We start from the raw sequence: 12,430 nt of genomic DNA, 5'->3' as shown, positions 1-12,430 counted from the left end.
AGAGCCATTCTCAGCGCCTTTCTCCCTTGATTTCTCCTACTCGTGAGTCTGAAAGGCAAAATGCTCCATGTCCCAGCCTCCCCCATATAGCGAGGGGTGGCTGTGAGATTCAGCTCTGGCCAACGAGACACAAGTGGAAGTCGGCTAAGTGGGGCTCGCAGGAAAACTGCTTTCCTAATAAAAAAGGAAACACACTTGATTTCAGGGCCCTTTTAGCCACTTTGCTTTGCTACTTTCTTCCTGCTTGGAAAGCAGATGTGATGCTTGGAAGTGCAGCAGCCATCTTGTAACCATGAGGCAACAATCCAACCATTAAAGACGGCAGAAGATAAAGACAGAAGAGCACCAATCACACTGGAGACCTGCTGCCCTCCAAACATGTTATTATGTGAGACAAATAAACCTCTTCATACCTAGGCCACAGCTAGTTGGGCCTTCCATGACCTGAAATCAAATGCAGTCTCGACTGACTCAGACGGGAAGCAAGACAAAGTGGTCAAAATCAGGATGAAGGAGCTCTTCAAAAACACATGAGGAGCTTTCTAATAACCTAGACACCAAACGTCTAGAGGACAGGTTAGAAGGCGTGCCAGAACGAACACATCCACCAAGGTCCAGAGCCCCAGACCAAGCCCAGAACCCAGGAAATGAAGGATACTAAACAGATCAGTCCCAAAGCATGAGTCTACAGCCATACCACCCTGAACGCGCCCGATCTCGTCTGATCTCGGAAGCTAAGCAGGGTCGGGCCTGGTTAGTACTTGGATGGGAGACCAAAGCATGAGCCTGGAGATGTGCACCGACCCTGCCCTTCCCCCCTTCCTCAGCCAAATGGCTGCTCTGGGACCCGGTGGCTCATGAGAGAAGGGCAAGGCGGGTGGGGGCTTCTGAAGGAGTGTGTGTGGCGGGGGGAACAGCTGACACGGACCCGGGGCTTTGTGGAGCTGTGCTCAGGCCCCCCTCTGCCACAAACCCAGCCTCTCCAAACGTGGCTGCCTCAAAGCACACCCACGATGAAACAAACCCGGCACCAGCGAGCTAGGCATCCAAGCAGGGCTTGGCTCCCGGGACGTTCCCGAGCCCGAGCCCATCCCGCAAAGCCCCGGACAAGCACGGCTGTCAGCCAGAGGGAGAGGCAGCAGCGGAGGCAGCCGGGAAGAGCGGCACGCAGGGCTCAAAGCATGGCCAAGCGCAGGCTGGAGGCACGGACGAGCTGTCTCAGTGAGGCAAGGAGAGAAGGGCCCACCTTCCGCCGTTGGCGTGCTCTTAGCATCAGAGGTTTCAGAGCCCGGTTCCTCAGATCCATCATCAGCGGGGGTCTGCAGGGGAGACTCTGGAACATACACAATGAGCCCCTCAGAATGGCTGCCTCTCCCCTCCCCTCCTTCCTTCTGCAGGAGGAAATGGGGAGCGGTGTCTTTCGTTTCGGAGCTGAAAACCACCCAGCGCGGAGCCCAGATGGATGGGGCGTGGCCGCGTGATACATCCACAGAGGGGACCAGTCCCACCCCCATCCCGACACGACGGTGTCCCCACACCAGGGTCATCAGGCAAAGATGCAGGTGCTTGGTCCCGGGCAGGAGGAGAAACTGCCTTTTAATCAGCTCGCGGTTTCAGCCGAGACTCGGCTCTTAAACTGACAAAAGGGCCGCTGATATTACGAAGCCCACTGCTGGGTCCTTCCTGATGGAGAGGCTCACGGGAGAGCACTGCCACTCATCCATGACGAGCAGACACCTGGAAAACCCCTCCGATCCAACTCCTTCCTCTGAAAAGGGGACAGACACAGTGCCTTCTAACTGGACATCTGCTTGTGTGTCTGGACATCACCCAGCTCGTTTCCTAGAAGGATCTCCAAGTACTGACCAGCAGGACTGGAGTCACACCTGAAATGTTTGCCAAGGAGGCTCTGGTGGATTCCGGGAAAGCCACTCCTGGGGGTGAGGACAGGGTCTGCAGGCCTGGCTTGTGTACAAAGCAGGACCCCAAGATGAGAAAGGGCAAGTGGTGTTCAACTGCACAGAGAGATCCAACACCCGCTGCTAAAATGCCATCAGCGGATACCCAGCCCTGGGGGCGACCATCCGGCCAAAGAAGGGCTAATTCTAAACAATTTCCAGCACACACGCAGCTCCCTGGTCCTGGGGCAAGTACACAAACCTGCAACCGCCCCAGGGAGGCTTTGGGCAAACGGTGAGGAAGCATCTGCTGACTGTCTGCTGGGTCTTGTTATTACTGACCAGGCTTGACTGTCAGAGCACAGGAGGGTATGGACTAGAGAGTGCCCTGAGCAAGCTTGTCCTCCGAGCGGCCCCTCCCCCACTCTGTCCCCGAGCCTGCCATCTGCATCATTTGCATTAGCCTTGTTACATTTCTTGGAGGGGCTGGGGGGAGATAAGGAGGAAAAAGCCTCTTCTGAATGTCTTATCTGGAAGATGTAACAAGTTAACCCATAAACACCTTTAAATTCCCTAGGGTGCATTACTCTATGGGTTAACCAGCGCTCACCTCACCCACCTGGCAGCTCTTGGCTGTATCTAGTCCTTGTCCAACTTTGGGCATCCACATCGATACTCTTTGTTCTAGTATTTTACACGTGGTTTCTTGCCATCATTCAAAATAGTCTGTCACTTACCTAACATGTTGCTAGTAAAGTGACACCTTCTGCCAAGTCATACCGCTTGCTCCCCATATAAAAATAACTCATTCTAAATCCTTAGTAGCAAGAACAAATTTGAGGAGAGTGATGGAAATCTCTTAAGTATCACTTGCTTTCTTGGGAAGTATATTTTTTGGGGTAAACAAACTATCTACAAATGTTTCCCTTTCACAGCTTTAACGAAAAGGCTAGCAACTTAAGTTCTGCACATATAGATATAGAGATAGAGATAGATATTTCATATATATGTTTTAGCATAGAACTTCTGATCATGTTTTATATTAAAGAATTGAGTAGTTTTAGCAAACGTACCTTAGACCTCTGAGACACAAAATAACTTGGTAAACTCGTTCTAACTTTACAAACTGAATTTCATTTCCCCTCCAAAAAAATATGAATGGTAAAAACCACTTTTTCTCCTAGATTTTTTTAATGAGTTTTTTTTTTACTTGAGAACCATTTTAGATTTATAGAAAAAAAATTGCAAAGATACTACAGAGAGTATACCCTACAGCCAGTTTCGCCAGTTATTAACATCCTATATTATTCGGTATATTTGTTGCAACATAGTATATATTTTAAATTTAATTTTTAATACCAGCCTACCCTAAACAGAATGTCACTGGCACAATTCACACCGGGCAGAATTCTAAGTTGGATCCCACCCATGAGGGTTTAATAACATATGTTCCAAGGGGAACTGGCTGAATGACAAGGGGCAAAACGGATGACAAGGAGCCGAAGACGTCTCTCTGATGGGGCAGCACCTCGTACCAGCCCTTGACCTCAGAGAGGACATTCCGCTTGTCATCTGTCAACCAGGGAAAGTGACATCCGCCCTCAGATGTCAGCATTATTGTGAGCATCACCTGAGATGCTGGTGGTGAAGGCCTTTGCAAGCCTAGAGTTCTGCAAAGATGCCCGAATTACCATGTTAAGGAAGTTCCCTTATAAGCAGGGTTGCCATAGACTTTATCACCCAAATTGGGACACGTGACTGTGGGAGCAGCAGTGGTCATCATGACACAGAACAGAGACTTGCACGCGGATGTGTGGGCCCAGGTCCTCAGAGAAAGGGCTCTTAGGGCCCCAGTGAGGAGGTCAGAGGATCAGGGAACAAGGCAAACTCTGGCTCCCACCCCAAGCTGCCTCAGCCACGGAGGGCTGCAGCAAGAAAACAGGGTGCTGCTAACCTTTGGGATTGAGGTCCTGGGGGCTGGCACCCTTCATTCCACATGGCTGGGGTCAGGGTGGGGACAGAAAAGGGGAATGGGCTGTAGAGCCTTGGGGGTAGAGGGGGACAGCAGGAGAAAGAAAATCAAGGCAGGAAGGGAAAGAGGGGAGGAAGAAAAGGAGATCATGGGAGAGAAGGAGATGGGGGGCAGAGTGGGGGACAAAGGGTAGAAGGGGACCCAGCAGGACTTAAAGGAGGAAGCAGCTTTCCTCACTGCCCCCATGCAGGCTGCCCCTTAGCAGCTCTGGCCAGAGCCAGGCTATGGCCCAGAAGAGGTAAGAACACACATTTCTCGGGGCGCCTGGGTGGCTCAGTCGGTTAAGCGTCTGACTTTGGCTCAGGTCATGATCTCATGGTTCGTGGGTTCGAGCCCCGCGCTGGGCTCTGTGCTGACAGCTCAGAGCCTGGAGCCTGCATTGAATTCTGTGTCTCCCTCGCTCTCTGACCCTCCCCTGCTCATGCTGTCTCTCTCTCTCTCTCAAAAATAAATAAAACATTAAAAAAAAAAAAGAACACACATTTCTCACCCATTTGGAGCCTGACATCCTGGGGACAGGTCTGGCCCCTGGAATACTTGGCTGGTGTGGGTATTTCCGCCCACTCCCCTCCCCCAGCACCTGGCTGGGAGGCCCCAAGAAGGCCAGAGGGCAGCCTCTGAGCTCCCCAGGACAGCTGTCCACTCTTCCTGTGCCTCCAGCCAGGGGCCTGATTCCCAGCTCCCTCTGACTTCTTCCTTCGTTCTCTGCTTCAACAGAGAGACAGAAGGCGCCTTTGAAACCACGCCCCACAGTGAGTCCTGCAAGCAGGGATTATCGTTCCTCCTGTGTCCCCAACCCAGGGGTCCTCCCTCCTGCAGGGAAGCGTCCTAGACAGATGCACCCAGAAGAGGACCCCTCCCACCACGGAGCTCCTACTCCTAGCCACGACTCCACACCCCCGGCTGCAAAGTGTCTTTATTATTTTTAGCACAAAAAGAGAATAGCAGGCTGTTTGCTATTTTGTCTCCTTCATAATGGGTCTGGAGGGCAGGAATGGAGTCCTTCTTACACTGGGGTTCGCTTGCCAATGACAGGCAATGATCTAGAGGACAGCGTGAAGCAGGGGAGAGGGCTTGGTTCCCTCCAAGGGACTCCCCAAACTCCGAAATGAAACACATGTGTTTGGTAGGGGAGAGGAGGAGGTCAAGAAAACTTGGCCCAAAGACTGTATTGTAGAATATCTAGGGGTTTAGGGGTGCCTCGGTGACTCAGTTGGTTAAGTGCCCAGCTCTCAGTTTTGGCTCAGGTGACGATCTCACAGTTCATCAGTTCGAGCCCTGTGTCGGGCTTTGTGCTGACAGTAAGGAGTCTGTGTGGGATTCTCTCTGTCTGTCTCCCTCTCTCTCTATGTCCCCCCACCCCCATTTGTGCTCTCTCTCTCTCTCTCTATCAAAATAAGTAACTAAACTTAAAAATTAGAAAGGATATTTAGAGGTTTAGAGGGTGCAGTTTGTTAGTGTAGGTACAGTCGGGATCACAGAGCTGACCAACTCTTGCTGAAAAAGGGCCCAGACAGGCTCTTCAGGAGGAGATAAAAATAACATGAAGGGCACCTGGGTGGCTCAGTCGGTTAAGCTTCGGCTCAGGTCATGATCTCAGGTTCGTGGGTTCGAGCCCCGCGTCGGGCTCTGTGCTGACAGCCAGCTCAGAGCCTGGAGCCTGTTTCAGATTCTGTGTCTCCCTCTCTCTCTGACCCTCCCCTGCTCATACTGTCTCTTTCTCTCTCTCTCAGAAATAAATAAAACATTAAAAAAAGTTTTTTTTAAAAAAGCCGAGTATTTTGCATGCTCATGAATGCTGCTGACCTAAAGGTTAATAGATGGGGCTAAAGACTCAAGAGAGTGCCTGGTATTAATCAGACTGACAGGTCCCTTGCAATCTTTGTCACACTACTGTCCACGCACGTGTCAGACCCTTCACTGGAAGCGTACATTTTCAAATGGCCTCGCATTTTGAGTTACCTTGGCCCTTTCGAATCATGAGGCTTCGCTCTATTGACAACCCGACACAATCAAGTATTTAAAGCTCCTTTTAAAATCTCGTGGTTTTGCGCCAGCTCCTTCCTGAGCAAGCGGGGGGGCGTTCCCCCCGCCCCGCCCCCCGCCACGCCTGTTGCACATGCGTGGCTGTGCACTCACCTTTCAAGCCTTGGTCTACGTCACCCTCTTGGTCTTGCAGCAGGGTGTAGCTCCCCTGAGAGGGGAGATCTTTCCTGTCCCCCGTCCCGTACGTCCCAGCGTGGTCATCCATCACGGTGAAGTCCTGGCGGGGCTCAGCCATCTTGGGTCAAGGCCCACCTGGGGAAGGGAGATGGGAGCATGAGGGCGGGCAAGCTGAGGGTCAGGTCTGAGCGCTGTTTGGGGGGTGGGGTAAGGGCAGGGGGGGTGGGGAAGTGTGGCCTCCCAGGGCAGACAGATCTCTGCCTCCCCATCCCCTCGCCTCCCCGTACCCAACCTCATCCCACACGCCCTAGTTATATGTATGTGCACTTACAATTCTCCTGTATCACATCAGTTCATCAAAGCCACCAGGTGGTCAGGTCCCCACCTGGTTTGTTATGCCCAACACTCTTTCCACTTCATTAAAATACAAATGCTGCCCACTAGTGGCTTCGTTATTTATTTATTTTTCCTTACCATTAAAAGGGTAGGACTGAAAAGGAGAGGGGGGGCCATCAGGAGATGAGGAAAAGGAAGCACAGAGCAGTGTGATCATTCCATTGCAAAGCACCAGCAGGGCAAACCCACCCGACCCTTGTCCAGACTCCCGCCACCTCTGAGCTGAGTGGCCCCCCTGGAGGTCAGGGCTGGGCCTCCACTCCCCTCGGGGCGCCCACCAGGCCCCGCAGGTGTGCATTCCTGAGGGGCTGGGCTCAGAAGTCCCTAATAGCAACATGCACACATGCACACATCCCCTGCTACCCCCAGCCGGAGACAGTACTTCAGGTCCACAGAACGCACTGGAAAGCCATTTGCTCATTCTCTGTCCTCATCTTTATTGAGAACATTTAGTTCCTTATTTTAAATGTAATTCATAACTGTGAATTCCAGACTTCTGAGTATGCCATTTTCCTTTGGTCATCCATCCTGCTTTGGCTTATTCCATTTTTTTTTTTTCATCTTTATCTCTGCAATTTGAGCCTCTTCTTTTACTCTGTTATCTTCCTTTTAAATGTTTCATTTTTAGGTAATCTCTACCTTTAACATGGGGCTTGAACTCACCACCCCGAGATCAAGAGTCACATGCTCTACTGACCGAGCCAGCCAGGTGCCCTGAATTCTTCCTTTTAAATTACTTATCTTATGCTATTATTTTTTTAAATGTTTATTTATTTATTTTGAGGGAGAGAGAGAGTGCAAGGCCCAAACTCACCAACCGTGAGATCATGACCTGAGCTGAAGTCGGACTCTTAACCAACTGACCCACCCAGACACCCCCAAAATGCATTATTTTTTTTAAAAAAAAAATGAGCTCAGCAGGACCTCCGTTGGGTGGGAGAGAGGGTGGGTGAGCTGGCCCTATTTAGGAAGCCACCTCCCAAAGAGAAGGGGCATCTTGTCTTTTCATTCTGACTGAGGACACTGTCCCTCCAAGAGCTCTTGGCAAAGGCTTCCAAGACTGAGTTCTCCAAATCTCTGATACCTCCCCAAGGATGAGCAAGGCTTTATTTGGGGAAGATCAAAGTACCCATTGATCCTTCAAGGCTTAGGATATAGGGGTGATATTCTCTACCTTTAGATATGCTAATGATCTGTTGCCCTTAGAAAGCTCAAAAACATCAGAACCCTTCTTCTAAGAGCGACTAGTTCCATTATCTGAGAAATGGAACTCCCACCCAACTCTAGGAAGTAACATCTTCCTCCCTGGTGGAGCCTCTGGGGAAGTCCCTGGGCACCGCCCAGTGGCTCATCCCCAAGATTGGTCCATGAGTCACTTCATCAGGCTGAGTCACCAGATGCCTCACCCTGGAGTGGCGGGATAGCCCCAGAAGCTCAAGGCCTCCCAGACTGTCTAGAGATACTGTAGCTGGCCCACATGAGCCAGGCCAGCCAACTCAGGTCACCCCGTTCAACCTGCAGCTAAAGATTTAGGGGAGGCTAAGAAGTTAAGTGAGCCTCGTGGTTTTATTCTTTAGGATTGATCAATCCCTTTCAATGACCAAGTTTCCCCTCCTGGAACATAGTGGATGGAGGTATGCAAGTAAAAATCTTGTATATTAGTTTTCTTTTATTTTTTGATGTTTTTTATTTATTTTTGAGTGAGACAGAGAGAGTACAAGCAGGGGAGGGGCAGAGAAAGAGAGACAGAATCTGAAGCAGACTCCAGGCTTTGAGCTGTCAGCACAGAGCCCAACACGAGGCTCAAACTCATGAACCACAAGATCATGACCTGAGCCAATGTTAGATGCTTAATCGACTGGGCCACCCAGGTGCCCCTGTTGCTCATATTTTAAAATCACGGGTTTTAGAGAAAGCAGTTCTTTCAAAGGAGCCTGGGAAGTGTGACACGCCAGGGACCCACATGCACTGTAGCTCACCACATTCAGCTCATGGTTAAGCCAAGAAGTCCCAAAGCCCACCCTCCACTTAGGCCCTGAAAAGATGGGCTCACTGACTAAAGTTTTCTTCTTCCAACAAATGGTACAGCCACACATCTCAGCCCTAAGACTTTCAGCCAAGGACAGTAGACTGGAAAACACAAAAATAAGCACAACCCCGAGGTGGGTACACAGCCCAGACGAGACATGGTCACCGCCCCACGGATCACTGTAATCTAAAAGGGACGCACAGACAGGAAAATAAACACACTCCGAGCTGTTTTCTTAAGGCTGCACTCTGCTTTCTTATTCTTTTAAATCAACCAATTTCCCTCTGTCTCTCTCTCTCTCATTTCCTGCCTCCTGTTTTCCCCGGCAGTGAAAGGCAGTGGGGTGGGAAGTAGGGAAGAAATTTTAGGAATTGCACAAAAGTTGAGTTAAACCTGGAAACTAAAAAGGGCCACTTTTTAAAAAGTTTATTTATTTTGAGAGAGAGAGAGAGAGAGAGAGAGAGGGAAGGAGGGAGGGAGGGGCAGAGAGAGAGAGGGAGAGAGAGAATCCCAAGCAGGCCCCGCACTGTCAGTGCAGAGACCAACGTGGGGCTCAATCTCATGAACCGTGAGATCATGACCTGAGCCAAACTCAAGAGTCCGATGCACAGCCGACTGGGCCACCCAGAGGTCCCTAAAAAGGGCCACTTTTCAGGAACCCTTGGGAAGGTACCTCACAAGAGAAAACGAGAGCCAGAGCATCCTGGCGTCTGTCCCTGCCATTCTGCAGCAGAGGAAGCTAAGGCCCCTGAGGAATGGCGTCTTATCCTGCAGGGTCACATCCCCAGCCCCGTGCCGCCTTGCCACTGGGCAGAGTCGGGGGGTGGGGGCAGAGAACGGGGAGAAGTGTCCACAGGGTGAGAGGGACAGACAAAGAAGACATGCAAGTGAAGACAGGATAAGGGAAAGACAAGGAGGTGAAAGCACAGTCACACAACAGAAAAATAACCAGTATATATATATATATATATATTTTTTTTTTTTTAATTTTTAGTGTTTATTTATTTTTAAGACAGAGAGAGTATAAGCAGGGGAGGGGCAGAGAGAGACAGAGACACAGAACCCGAAGCAGGCTCCAGGCTCTGAGCTGTCAGCACAGAGCCCGGCGCAGGGCTGAACCCATGAATCATGAGATCGTGACCTGAGCCAAAGTCAGACGCTTAACAGACTGAGCCGCCCAGGCGCCCCAAAAACTAACCATTTTAAGTGAACCCAGTGGTATTTAGCACACTCACAGTGTTATGCATCCACCACCTCTTACTAGCTCCCACACATTGTCATCACCCCAAAAAGAAGCCCTGTGCCCATGAAGCAATTTCTCTTGAAACCCCGACCCCTACTCCCTGCCAGGCACCATCTGCTTTCTGACTCCATGGATTGCCTCTTTTAGATATTTCAGATAACTGAAATCATTTCACATGTGGTCTTTCTGTGCCTGGTTTCTTACACCTAGCAGAATGTTTTCAGGCCTCCTCCATGCTGTGGCTCGTGCTGGGGCTTCATTCCTTAGTAAGATTCCATTGTACAGACACACCGCACTGTGGTTATCCATTTATCCTTTGCTGGATACTTGTAGTCTTTTAATAAATCACAAGTTTGGAAACAAGCTAACATGGAATTTTTACTGTGACTTTTACCTGATAATGGTGAAGTTGGGGTGGAGGGCAGAGAAAGGTGTGGGCAGGAAGGAGGGGGATGGTAGAAGAAGGGCAGGGCTCCCCCAGACAATCTTCAACTTCTTCCTCATTTCACCAAGGCTGGGCCCCCATGGGGCACAGGGATGTGGAGCTGAGACTTCAGGTTCCTTTGGCTCCCAAAGAATAGGGCCTCCCCAGGCTGCAGATGGAGCAAACGTTCAGCCTCGCAGAGTTCCCTCCCGTCTACTGTGCAGCTCACCTGAAGAGGCACCTTTGTTTCCTGATCGTTCCTCCGCTGCCCTCTGAGGTGTCTGGTGGTGGATGAGGGAGCCCCAAGCACCTGGTCCAGCTGAGAGGTCACCTCTGAAACATCGCCAGGGGACCCCGCTCACTGGAGCGCATCTGCTACTTTCCTGGACACTTTCCCATCGAGAACATCGAGGCTCACTACAAACCTGTGAGGTGCACAGGACTCAAATCCGAAACAGGTCAAGGGTCCCCCAGAGGCTAAATGACGTGCTCAAGACCACTGAGGCAGCCTGGGACCTGACTTAGATTCGGATGCTGCTCCCTTGGTGGATTCCTCCGTGGAGGCAGTTCCGATGTCTCCTTCTGCCCCCCACGTTTTTTCCTGTACGGTTCCCCAGGATGTCTGTAGGTTTCTTCTGACCTCGGGCAGCCTTTACCCGATGTAGATCAAGACCAAATGGTCTTCCTGCGCCTACTGCCATCCTTCCTATTCTTCCTAATTTTCTTACCCACAGCAATGCAGTTTGGTAATGAGTAACTCAGGTTCTAGAAAGCTCCTTGGGTAAGCCAGAGCAACACTGGACACCCTCTCGGCAGCCCTGGAATAGTAATAGCATCTGTTTACGTAAGCCCTGTCTATAAGTCAGTCACAGGGACTTCTCTGTATTACAGAGAGTTTCTCTGTAATACAACCACCTCGTGAGAGGAATCATTGTCTCCACTTTCCAGATGCGAAAGCAGGCTCAGAGAGGTTCTGTAACCTGTTGAGGGTCACANTGCTGACTGCCAGCTCAGAGCCTGGAGCCTGTTTCGGTCTGTGACTCCCTCTCTCTCTGACCCTCCCCTGCTCACGCTGTCTCTCTCTCTCTCCTAGAAATAAATAAAAAACATTTAAAAAAAATTAAATTCAGCAGTGATTGAGACGCCAGGTTAGGTATACCAGGACACTTGCTCAACCAAAATAAACCTCTCATTTCCCTTGAAAATTGCCTCACCATTTGGGAGTTCAAGCCCTGCATCGGGCTGGTAGCGCTTGCCTGCTTGGAATTTTCTCTCCTCTCTCTGTCCCTCCCCTGCTTGTGCTGTCTCTCTGTCTCTCAAAATAAATAAATAAACTCTTAAAAATTAAAATAAATAAAAATTAAAAAAAGAGAAGGCTTCCTCTTTGTATTTACACTATTCTTTAGCACATATGGTCCAACTGTTTTACTTGAAGATACAGAGATTAGTGAAAGCGCGTGCATCCTCATCTCCTCAGCTGAGTGAGGGGAAGTGTCGGTCTCAGGTCACTAGGAAATCCCTCTACTCAGGAAGCAAGGAGCCAACTGTACCCAAAGGGAGAGAAAGAGTCTCAGGGGCTTAAATGAACACCCCCTTGAGGCTGACTCCTGGCAGCCATGACGCTTCGGATGCCCTTCACTAACAGCCAGTCCCACCCATGAGTATCTGAGGAGCTACGTGTCCTTTTGTGTCACCCTCATCTCTCCTGCCCCCCATGGGTGGTGCCCAGCACGGAGACAGGCACAGGGAAGTCCTCGGTAAGACTTGCAGGAGGGTAAGACGACATGGCTCCTCCCTCAGAGGAGCTCTAAAATGTGAGCTCACAGTCACATCATAGCACAGTGTGCCGCAGAATGTTCTAGAATCAAATTTGAACAATAATAAAAATACCCAGATTTTAAGCATAACTGCCAAATTAAGAGGAGAGAGGATAAAGGAGCTCACAGTGAGGGGAGACTTAGGTTGGTAAGAAGAAAATGGAATAATCCTGGGCGCCCATCCAAAGAGAACAATCCACAGTTGTGTGAAAGCATGAATGAAGGCCGCTCTTTGGGGGGAGGTGGTGCTGTGTGCACACAATGTGTCATGGCTGATGTCAGCTGGCTAATGTCCACCGTCGTAAGAAAATTCACAGATTGTGTCTGAGAGGACAATTCTAGTGTTAAACTTAAGGTTTCTGTTTTATTTATTTATTTTTCACTAAAGCCTTCTCTCCTTCTTTGTAATGGTTCCTATAGTGAAATTG

At 50.1% G+C, this 12,430-nt stretch overlaps 1 protein-coding gene and 1 pseudogene across 5 annotated transcripts in view; one reads left to right on the top strand and one right to left on the bottom strand.

The window, feature by feature from the left end:
- Nucleotides 1–12,430, bottom strand: part of MAPT (microtubule associated protein tau) — a 99,156-nt gene that overhangs the window by 41,108 nt on the left and 45,618 nt on the right. For all 5 annotated transcript variants that reach the window (XM_077780403.1, XM_077780404.1, XM_077780406.1 and 2 more), the window contains exons 2-3: nt 6,070–6,228; nt 1,247–1,333 (exon numbers count right to left, since the gene is read on the bottom strand). In XM_077780403.1, coding sequence (XP_077636529.1) covers nt 1,247–1,333; nt 6,070–6,211 — 229 coding nt within the window. In that variant the 5' untranslated portion in view covers nt 6,212–6,228. The remainder of the gene's footprint in view (nt 1–1,246; nt 1,334–6,069; nt 6,229–12,430) is intronic.
- On the top strand, nt 684–801 carry LOC144245053 (5S ribosomal RNA; annotated as a pseudogene).

This window comes from Crocuta crocuta, unplaced genomic scaffold (genome assembly GCF_008692635.1).
Source record: "Crocuta crocuta isolate KB4526 unplaced genomic scaffold, BGI_CrCroc_1.0 scaffold288, whole genome shotgun sequence".
Classification (NCBI taxonomy): domain Eukaryota; kingdom Metazoa; phylum Chordata; class Mammalia; order Carnivora; family Hyaenidae; genus Crocuta; species Crocuta crocuta.
This window is presented reverse-complemented; position numbering and strand designations above follow the sequence as displayed.